The 11,166-nt window shown below is 45.9% G+C and overlaps 1 protein-coding gene across 2 annotated transcripts; it reads left to right on the top strand.

Moving 5' to 3' along the window:
- The first annotated feature begins 1,365 nt into the window (after window positions 1–1,365).
- LOC125512685 (zinc finger transcription factor YY1-like) lies at window positions 1,366–9,033 on the top strand. 2 transcript variants are annotated; one of them, XM_048677774.1, is made up of 6 exons: window positions 1,366–1,708; window positions 1,798–1,856; window positions 5,666–5,865; window positions 5,980–6,069; window positions 8,131–8,274; window positions 8,342–9,033. In XM_048677774.1, exons 1-6 carry the CDS (start codon window positions 1,668–1,670, stop codon window positions 8,840–8,842), a joined length of 1,035 nt encoding a protein of 344 aa, XP_048533731.1. In that variant the 5' UTR covers window positions 1,366–1,667; the 3' UTR covers window positions 8,843–9,033. The 2 variants fall into 2 exon arrangements, with proteins under 2 accessions (XP_048533731.1, XP_048533732.1); XM_048677775.1 differs by having other exon boundaries at window positions 1,368–1,708; window positions 8,354–9,033.
- The last annotated feature ends 2,133 nt before the right edge of the window (window positions 9,034–11,166 follow it).

The following is an 11,166-nucleotide window of genomic DNA, read 5'->3' as shown; positions in this document are numbered from 1 at the left end:
CACAAGAGTCACGGTTATACTTTCGCGAGCGTCACGGCCGTGCCTCCTCGGAAATGAAAAAAACGCGTTTTTTTTCCGCGAGAGTCACTGTTTTGCTTCCGTGAGAGGCACGGTTGTGATTTCGTGAAAGGCACGTCCGTGCCTCTTTCGGAAAGGGAAAAAATCCGTGCTCCCGGTTCGGTTTTTTTGTCTGATTTTTTTCGTGAAAAAAAAGTTCGTCAAAACCTATCAACATGGGATCTAATTTTAAAGATCTCGACGCGAAAAATCCAACGGTGAAAGCGGTTTGAGAGATAAAATGTTTTGAATAAACGGATCTACGAAAAAAGAAAAAAGTCCCAGGTGGCGACAAGTGGCGCGCTGCATGTGCACCACTTGTCGCAACTAGGGAAATTGGAGTGATCTTTGCAACAAGTACTCCTTAATTAGTGATTTCGGCCATCCCGCATCAGAACGGTCATGTGCAGATTTCTTTGAAGCTGCACGCATAGTGAGTGGAAGGAGCCCCATAGGCCCAATTTAACACCAAAAGGCAGAAATTGTTACCGGAGCAGCGGCCCATCATGTTTAGCGCTCGGTTGTAGCGCACGAAGCGAGTCAACGCTGGATTAAGAGCAAATCTGACGTCAGAAAGCACCCAAAACTGGCAATTCGATGACTGTGAACATTAATAGCCTGAGAGGGTTGGAAAGTTGCACAGTTTTAACATATCTAAATGGTAAAACCGAGTAGTGACCATAAATAATCAAAACCTAAATATAATCCCTCCGTTCCTAAATATAAGTCTTTTTAGTAATTTCAATAAAGACTATATACGGAGTGAGGCGTTTTGGCTTCCAGGATCATCTACACCTTTGCTGAGTAAAAAAGTCAAAACAAATACTAAAAAATTCAAAAAATTTCATTTTTTTGGCATGGTAGATAATCTGGTGCTTGTTGTCCGCCCCAAATTTTAAATCATTTGGACATCTGAGTAGCTCTCGGCAAAAAAGACAAATTTGGGATCTGTTAAGTAGTGTGTTGTTTATATACTGTTCTGACCCAATTTGTCTTTTTTGCTGAGAGCTGCTCAAATGTCCAAATGCTCTGAAATTTGGAGCGCACCCCATACACCAAATTATCTACCTTCCATGAAAAAGTTGGATTTTAAAAAAATTTATGAATTGTTTTTTGACCGGATACAGATGTATCCGGGCTCAGAATTGAATCTTATATATGAATGTATATGTACATATTTTAGAGGGTAATTCACTCATTTTGCTTTATATGTAATTCGCATTGGAATATCTAAAAACTTATAAACTTATAGTACACACGTGTTAATCTCTCCCTTCCCGGCACCCATTTGGCCATCTAGACGCCCCCACAACCGGAAACAACGCAACGGACCTGTTTCATTTGCCTTTGGTCTTGCGATGAGATGATGACGGGAACGGAGCAGCCGCGGCCGCGAGGCGTAGCCATAGATTTCCTCGCAGCACGACATGCTGCTCCTCATCCACCATGCCATCCGACTCCGAGCCTCCCTCCCTGTCTGTACCCACCCGTAGCCCGGTAAACATAAGTCGCCGCCAGCCCCAGCCCCAAGACCAAATCCGAATCTCCCCTTGCAACAATCATCCGTAACGCCGTCATCGCCTTCCGCCCTGCGGCCGCGGGGAGACGCGATGCAGGGACTCCACCGCCGCTACCGATGGATCAAGGAGTGGTTTGTCTCCCAACCCCTACCACCCCTCGAATTCCACTCCGCTTCGTGTGGTTTGGATCTGAACTATTTGCGCCGCGTCCTTCTCCTAGGGTTCCGCAGGACCTTGTCATCGCCGGCGGCCCGTGCGCGCTTTACAAGTGGGTGCGAGGTACGTCGCCTTCTTCTTGCTGCTGTAAATTCTTACTTTGACTTACTGTTGTGTCACGGCTCCATCACTTGTTGCTTAGTGTCATCGTGCCTGCAATTGCTGCGTGACATGATCTTTCTTTGGTTGTTATTGTGGTTTCCGTTGCGTAAATTCCACCGGGTGTTTATTAGATAGAGGCTTTGGTTTCATTAGTCACAGGTGCAAGCTAGCCTAACTTTCGAGAAAGCTTAAGGTTGGGCCATTACAACCTAACACCACTCCAGCAAGATAGCAACTAACGACCGCTAGAGGCAAGTATAACATACACACTACTAGAAATGCAACTGGCCTAAAAATGCTTATCATCTTCCGACACGTGGCTGACCAGTGGAAATGTTTGTCATGATTCGTGAACACGGCCCAACAATGGTGCGGCCACACACCACTGTTGAAGCCATCCTTGCAGCACTGGGGCATTGCTTCCCCCTCTGTGTAGGCCAGATCCGGCGTGTCCCACACAATGAGAAGTTAGCCCTGGAGGCCTAACAAGAGCACACAGGATGCCCTGCCCGTGCTGAAAAGACGGCCACTCATCGACTAATGTCGATGCCCTGCATGTTGTACTGCCACACGTTGCACTGACCCGATCCTTTCTTGTGTGGCCACATATCCATCTCAACATGTGCATCTCTGCTACACCTAACTTTGGACATGTTACCCTTTAGTTGGCCAACATTCAGTGCCATACAACATCGCAGGTCGAATCGCCGTTCTATAGACCTGCCTTTTAACTTTTGTGGCACTCTTGTCACAGAGAACGCCAGAAGCTTGGTGCCACTTCATCTATCAAGCTTTGATTCGATGGCTCATATCTTCATCGATATCATCATCCTTCTGCAGCATTGACCCCAAATATTGAAAAGTGTCCTTCTGAGGTACCAGCTGCCCAGCAAGGCTCCTCGTGCCTAGTAGTACTGAAACCGCACCTCATGTACTTGGTTTTAGTTCTACTAAGCCTAAAAACATTAGTTTCCAATGTCTCTCTCCACAACTCTAACCTTGTAATTCTCTACATTATTGAAATATCATTACGACAAGCATATGTTGTACCGATTGCATCAAGTAGTAGTCTGCTCTTTTTCTGATTTAGTCTACTGCAAACATTCTACAATTGGAGATTGGCATGGGGATTGTGAAGTTTCTGTTTAATCTGTACAGACTTGAGAACCAATAAAGCCATTAGTCTAGTGATGAATTCTCGCAAAGCAAATAGCAGAATTTCAGATTTCATATGTAGACTGTGATCAACATGTCAAAAGATTTATGTTAAATTTCAAGTGTTTGGTGTGGACAATGTTGCACTCTTTTACACCTGTTCTTTGTTTACAACTTCCGAACAATTTAGGAGTTACATGCAATGTACCAATAAACCATTAGTCTAGTGATGCGTTCTCAAAGCAAATAGCAGAAGTTGAGATGTCAGATGGAGATTGCGATGAACATGTCAAAGGATATATGTTAAATTTCAAGTGTTTGGTGTCGGCAATTGTTGTGAACCTTGATTCACAAGGGGTTAACTACCGTGCTGAAGATAGCCAGACGTCGTGGGATTGGGTAATAGGTTGAGACAAGATAATAATTCGTAGAGATTAGATCGGTTGTTCTTCCTTGCCTCAAACGTGGATGCATGCCATCCTTATATAACGGATGCTCAGGTCCTTGACCTCTCCTAATAAGGCTTAAAATTTTCCTTATACGATTGAACTCTTTCCTAATCCTATACTTTCCTAGTGTACTCTTAGGATACTTCACTCTCATGGACTCCTTCCACGCTGGTACTCTTGCCTTGATACTGTGAACCTTTTTTCCGCAACATTACACCCCTCCTGGACAAGCAGCTTGTTGGTGGCCAGGGCTGAATTCCTTCATAGCCCCGCATCAATGTGATAGTGATACTGTGACTGCAGCTCTACGTTTTGCCAGACCTCTTGCCTAATTCTCTCAGGTACAACTTGTATATCTCTAGGTCACCCTGATACTTCTGTCTGAGATCCTCTCCAGGAAATTTGGAATGTCCCTTGTTATGTTGCTGACATTCAGTTGGCAATAGAATTCTTTCCATGTCCTGTTGGTCACATATTCCTTTGACACCCCCTTGGTCACGTTCTTCTGGTGGACGCTATACAAACCAACCAAGGCTATTTTCTGTTTTATGGAAAATGCAACAGCTGGAGCCAATACGGATCCCATTTGATTTGTTCTCATGCATGCATAATAATTCTCGTGCTTTTCTTTCCAATCTGAAATATAACTTCTACATATTCTATGCACCAAATTATCTCTTCCTGTATGTACACATGCACACACAACTAAACATTTGCTTGAACCAACGTCCACACATGAATGATGGCCCAGATCAATTTCGTGGACAACTCCAATGCTAGGTCCATGCTCAGCAATTGACCCTTTTCTAGCCTGCCTCAACCGTTCCACTGAAGATGATTTTGGATGGCCCAGATCAATTTCGTGGACAACTCCAATGCTAGGTCCATGCTCAGCAATTGACCCTTTTCTAGCCTGCCTCAACCGTTCCATTGAAGATGATTTTGTTGATGCTGTTATGCATGGTTGTGTCGCCACTGTCGCTAGCAATGCTGCTGTGCCTGGTCGCTCCTATGTCGCTCCTCTATCTGCATCTGTAGCTTCTGCATCCGGATGTCTCGTAACTGCTGCTTGCTGCTTCTTCGTGCGCCTCTACAGCTTCTTGCAAACCGCCGCTGCTACGCCGACTTCAGGCTGCAGTGATGATATTGCTGCCATGCTCGCCGTGTTTGTCGCTGAAGCCATTGCTGCCCTCCTTTACTTTGCTGCCTTGATATCAAGCATATACGAATCTTGAATTTGTCGAAGATAGATTGGGTTGAGGCGTTGAACTCTTCCATGAAAGAGTCTGCATTGAAAGCCATGGTGGCTGTCTCTGATACCAAATGATGTCAACCTTGATTTGCAACGGGATAACTACCGTGCTGAAGATAGCCAGACGGTGTGGCTGTGAGGAGGGATTGGGTAGACATAGGTTGAGACAAGAGAATAACTGGGAGATATTAGATTGATTGTTCTTGCTTGCCTCAAACATGGATATGTGTCATCCTTATATAATGGATGATCAAGCCTTTGACCTCTCCTAACACGATTAGACATAGATCTTTCCTTATGCAATTGCACTCTTTCCTGCCCCTATGCTCTCCCAATGGACTCTACTTCCTCCGTCCGGGTTTATACTTTATAGGTCTCAGGGGCCAAAACGGCAAGACCAAGGTGCAGCTGTAGTGAACTGCATGCACACGTCTCGGCTTAATTAATTGTGGCAATTTAATTGGCTGCAGGCATGCCGTTAGCTGTAATAGGTTGCATGCTTGGTTGGGCATATTGACTGGAGGAGCGCTTTTAGTGACTGCATGCTGCCAGTCGTAATTAACACAGCAAACTGGAGGGGAATCGAGTCGAAATACTTCCATTATAATTACTGCGGCCTTTTAAATTCAAACGGCTTACCGTGGCTCACAGGTCCTTCAATCCCGGGCGGAAGAAGTACTTTTCTGTCATGGACTCCTCCCATGCTTGCTTTATGTTGGTACTGTGGACCCATGTCCACAACAAAAGTATTGCATTCTTTTTACACCTCTTCTTTGTGTACAACTTCAGACCAATTTAGAAATCAGGTGCAATGTAGCAATAAGGACAAACTAGTTGGATTTTCTTCTTGACATGTTTGCGTTTTAGTTTAGCATTCTCATTCAGCTAATATTTTTATCTTCATTCCCTGATAGAGGATAGGTTGGCTGCTCTTAAGTCCAAGGACAAGGAAGAAGGGGCATGCACTGCAAAGCCTGACCCTGCCACTGAGGTTCTTTTCTTATGCAGCTATGATGGCTGTGGGAAAACTTTTGTTGATGCAGGTGCTCTTAGGAAACATGCCCACGTGCATGGGGAGAGGCAGTATGTCTGTCACTACGAGGGATGTGGGAAGGTATTGTGTCATCCATATCTGTCTTGCCTACATCGCAAAGCCATTTCCGTATGGCAGTGACATTTTTTATACTGAGCTGCTTATCTAATTTTTTCTGCTGAATCCGTTTTGTAGAAATTTTTAGATAGCTCTAAGTTGAAGAGGCATTTTCTTATTCATACAGGCGAGAAGAACTTCGTCTGCCCTCATGAAGGTTGTGGCAAGGTTATTACCATGCTTTCTCCATGTACTTGTTATGCTTTTCTGTACAGAATTTTGGTTCTTAATCATATATAATTTGTACATTTGAACAAGTTACCAGAAATATTTAATTACGGAGAAATGTTATTTATGTTAATTAAATATAGAAAAGCTCCATCATTGGTTTCTGTTTTAGTTCTATTTCTTATCCTAGGGCTTGGCATTTCAATCATTCTGTTGGTCGCATCCGGCGCTGTGTGTGCGCGGCGGGTGCGGGAGCCGTGGAGCGTGGGGAGTGGGGCGAGCAGGCGCACCATAGGTGCGGCGTGGCACGCGTGCGCGCGCGTGTATAAGGTCTCCCCCCGGCCCTTGTGTAATTGCTGAGGCTTACGAGTTCGTGCTCGTGGAAGTGGCGTTCGAGCGCCGGAAAAAATCCTCCTGTGTCCACTGTCTTCTTCCTTCCTCTTCTTTGTTGTGTTAGAGAGAGAGTGAGAGGGAGGTGCAGCAAGCGAGAGGAAGAGGAAGGCCACGACAACAACAATTGGTATACAGAGCCAAGTTCGAGGGGCGGTTGCGGAGCGTGCGGCCGCGTCCGCGGCGCGCGCGGTGCGCGACGGACATGAAGGTCTTGGCAACGGTGCGCGACGAGCGCATGGCGTCGGCAATGCGCGGCGAGTCCACGGCGGTGTGGCGTGATGCCGGACGCGCGGCGAGCGCGTGGCGTCGGCAACGCGCGGCGAGTCCACGGCGGTGTGGCGTGATGCCGTGTGCGTGACGACGAACAGCGGCGGTCGCGGAGACGAGGAGGTCGCGGAGTACCTGCGTGGTGTCGCAGAGGCCGCGGCTGCTCGGTGCGACGACCGTGGAGGCGCTGCGCTGCGGTTGACGGCGCAGCGGTGCAGGGCAATAAGCCGCGGCGGCGAGCCGGGCGCGACCGGTGCGTGTTATGGGTGCACACTGGACGCGTCGGGCGCATCGGGACCGCGGGAGCGCGACGGGTGCGCCGGCCGGGGAGTGCGTGGCGTGGTGAATGCAGCGGAGGAGTGACCACGTCGGGGCGCTGGACTCGGGCCGTGGCGACTGCGTGCGTGCGCGTCGTGTACACGAGCCTGGGAGCGCGGGACGTGGGGTGCTGCGCGGCGGAGGCCGCAGCGGCGCGGCACGACGGTCGTGACGATGACGACCACGACGACGAGAGCTACAACGACTATGACGATGAACAAGTCAAGATTAGGGGGAACAGTGTTAGCCTTAATCTTGACTTGCAGGACGTGGCTAAGCTGATCCGGTGCTTGTGGGCTGTTAGTGCATGGCATGCATGCGGCCGTGGCGAGTGGACCAGCTGAGTGGCCGTGTGAGTCGTAGTGGTAGTTAGTGCGTGTGTGTCCGAGTCAGCGCGTGTGTGCGTGGCAGCGTTGTGTGGTTAGCGAGGAGCGCGCGAGGGCGACCGCGCTGGGCGCTGGACCCGGTCGCATCCGGCGCTGTGTGTGCGCGGCGGGTGCGGGAGCCGTGGAGCGCGGAGCGTGGGGAGTGGGGCGAGCAGGCACACCATAGGTGCGGCGTGGCACGCGTGCGCGCGCGTGTATAAGGTCTCCCCCCGGCCCCTGTGTAATTGCTGAGGCTTACGAGTTCGTGCTCGTGGAAGTGGCGTTCGAGCGCCGGAAAAAATCCTCCTGTGTCCACTGTCTTCTTTCTTCCTCTTTCTTCTTTGTTGTGTTAGAGAGAGAGTGAGAGGGAGGTGCAGCAAGCGAGAGGAAGAGGAAGGCCACGGCAACAACAACCTGGACACGAACCCGCTGCAGTATTGTCTGCAATCCAAGAATCCATGTCAAGGGATTATAGTTTAAAAAAATTCAAATAATGGTGTACACAAATGTTAACATGCTCATTCTGGAGTGGCAGTTACCAGCAAGAGACGTCTTCACGTATTTTTGAGAAATTATGTTAGCTTAGTAGGATGCACCGGGTGGGCTTTACTTTGTAACTGATGGAATAAGTGCAGCGCAGCAAATTGGTATTCCCTCATCATAGTTGTGGATTTGGGAACTCATGGATTTAATCTGCTTTTATTCCTGGTCATTGCAGGCTTTCTCATTGGATTTTAATTTGAAGGCACACATGAAAACCCATTTTGCGGATAACTATCATATGTGTCCATACCCAGAATGTGGTCGAAGATTTACACAGGAATCTAAACTAAGGGCTCATTTCAGGGCACAACATGAGAAGGTAAGATGTATAGAGATATTTGTCAGTTGCAACTTGTCGCATAACCTATACTCACAAGACTAGACAGTCTGGTTTACAGAATCCAGGTGGGCCTGTAATAAACCGCAATGCACTAGGAGATCACCCTCATAACACAGCGAAATCTCTGGTAACACCACCAGTTCCATCAGCTGATCGTCCGTATGTCTGCCCTTACGATGGGTGTGCCAAGGCATACATTCATGAGTACAAACTTAACCTCCATTTGAAGAAAGAGCACCCCAACCACTATTCGGATGCTGGTGCTCAAGCTGGTCCGTCGAGGGGCACAATATTGAAGAATTCCCGTAGAAGCAAGCCAAATCTCACAACCAGCATGCCACTCGCCAAGATCCCTAAGCGCAGTGGTTATACGGTGCCATCTCCAGCTGTCAGTATCCCTGAGGAGCATCAGTGGCCAAGGAAGGTGTTGTACGAAGATGATAGTGAGGAGACCGAGGAAGAGGGAGATAACCTCGAGGAGGGGGGATTGAGATACAGAGCTGCTAGCGGTGGCGATGACGATGAGGAGACGGAGGAAGAAGAATGAGCGCTATGGGTTGCTGTGCACATAGTTTATGAGCACCGGACTGGATTATAGTTTTGCATACATGTAACAATACATATTAAGGGTGGCTAGTTAGGCAGAAACTTGTGGGCTGCATGTAGGCTATTAATTAACTTATTAAGAAGGGTAATAGATCGTCACGCTTCCATGCTGAGAAGCTAACTGTTGATGCCTTTCAAGTGTTACAATGCGGCTATCAGAGGTACTCTCATAGGGTGCGCTGCATTGCATAATGTTTTGGAGGCTGGCCAGGTGACGTGCAAACTTAGTCCCACGTCTCAACTTCATCTCTCTTTGTTTTCCTCATTCAAATTTAAATACTTTAATCGCCATTAAAATCCAAGTTTGTGACATCAAACAATTATTCACATAATTTTTAAACAATCATGCGCATATTTTTAGCAAGTTGCGTCAACTTATAGTATTAAACCGACGTGTACACATGTTGCTGGCGTCTGTGCCGTCCTCTCATGCGTTTGCAGCCCCAGGATGTATGGTCACGATCCCCGTCTCCTCTCAAAATGCTCTTGCCATTGGATCCATGCCTCCTCAACCTGGATTCTATATGCCCCCATCTCTTCATGAGTCCTTTTGCTTTGCATGACATCCCATCTCTTCTCTGGGATCTTCTTCTCCTCCATCTCCAACTTTGTTGTTTCTTCTTCTCTGAGTACCTCCTTGATCTCACTAAGTCGTCGTTTTTTTAATCGCCTCTACCTCATCTCTTGAGCATCTCCTTCGGTCCTCCTGTCGGAACGTCCCATGCTAGACGCCACTGTGGGACTTCTAGGCACCCTTTTCTCACCATCACTGTCATCTTCTTCACTGCTGTTCATCTTCATAGATGAGTACTCCAATTTTCACTTTTGGAAGGGCTCCCCGATTTTCACTTCTCGTTGCCTTCCAACAAATTCGAACAAAGTTGGTGTGTAACAACCAGAGACCAATTCCTTCTATTATTGTCGTTGTTTTATTTTTTGCTCTATTCCATTTTTGCATTGTGATAATGCATTAAATTTACAAACCTAAATGTTCCTCATATAAATAAATTGTATGGATCTTCAATCCATTCAAATTGAGGGAAATTCACATGGTGATTTCTCTTTAAAACATATATCCTCCCAATATTAGTAGGGAGCTAAAACAACATTTCATTAACTTGGAATCACCCATAACACATGTGCACTATTCTTCAACTTTCCTTTCTAACCAACTCAACTTCCTAATCTTCCTTTTAAGGCCTTTTAGTAAGATTGAGTTGCAGTTTTACTTTCTCCATAAATGTTCCAAATCTGCCCATAAGTCACATATAGTGTGTAGGGTCATACATATAATAACTCACAAACCGTGCATCAGATTAAAATGATTATCATATGTAAAATGTTTAGATTTTCCTGTAGATTCATAATATGCAACTCTGTCACATGCTAAAAACATTTAAATTGTTGTTTGTGTTAAATCTATATAAATAACATGCTTAAGTGGTTTATTACATAACTTTTAAACTGTAGCTCCGAATTAAATAAATAATATATGTAAATGGACTACAAAAACGCATAGAATAACATGGCACATTTACTTTTGCGGTTTAACAAGAATAAAATTATGTTTTAGGCAGAACAGTACCAAATTCGAAAATTGCATATGCATAGGTGCACTAGAAACATACCAATGAGGATTCCGGACTCCTTGAGAACACCTTTCCATTCTGTTGTTTCATCCGTCACTACATTTCTTTCTCTTTATTTATTTTTATGTTATTTTGTTATAAGTCACTCCACTACTCAATTATCATTTATATCCACCCTCACTCTGCTTTAAGTCTACAATTATCTACAGGCACAAAAATACATAATTCTCTACAAGAGGCAAAAGGCTGATTCCTGTGTCCCCTGTGGGATCGATACTTTTACTTCGAAAAGGCTACAACTAAAGCCTATGCACTTGCAGGCCATTTTGAAGTAATTACCTGCCGGTCTTAAGTTTTGAATTATTTTGTGTCCTAATGGTCTTTGCAGATATAAAGTAGCCATGGTCCTTTAAGAACAAATTTGTCAGGTAGGAGTGGAATTGGTGGCAGGACCGTCTAGAAGAGAGAATGTTATATCATTTGGTCCCGACCTACTTGGCAAAGCATATGAGATAAACCCTCGGTTAATTGATATGCTGAAAGGGAATATATTTCGAGGTGATGCAATTGAATGCCCATATATGCATATTAACAAAATTAACATTGCGTGTGGTACTTTTCAGTTGCAGGACTTGACTAATGAAGAGATAATGGAAAAAATATTTCCTTATTCATT

The sequence above is a fragment of the Triticum urartu genome, chromosome 6 (assembly GCF_003073215.2).
Source record: "Triticum urartu cultivar G1812 chromosome 6, Tu2.1, whole genome shotgun sequence".
Taxonomy (NCBI): domain Eukaryota; kingdom Viridiplantae; phylum Streptophyta; class Magnoliopsida; order Poales; family Poaceae; genus Triticum; species Triticum urartu.
The sequence above is the reverse complement of the archived record's forward strand: the minus strand, read 5'-3'. Positions and strand labels throughout refer to the sequence as shown.

Coding starts and splice junctions, on each gene's coding strand:
- LOC125512685 (XM_048677774.1), top strand. CDS start 1,668: ATGCAGGGACTCCACCGCCGCTACCGATGGATCAAGGAGTG. Junction 5,866..5,979: donor ACTACGAGGGATGTGGGAAG/GTATTGTGTCAT, acceptor TCCGTTTTGTAG/AAATTTTTAGATAGCTCTAA. Junction 8,275..8,341: donor TCAGGGCACAACATGAGAAG/GTAAGATGTATA, acceptor AAGACTAGACAG/TCTGGTTTACAGAATCCAGG.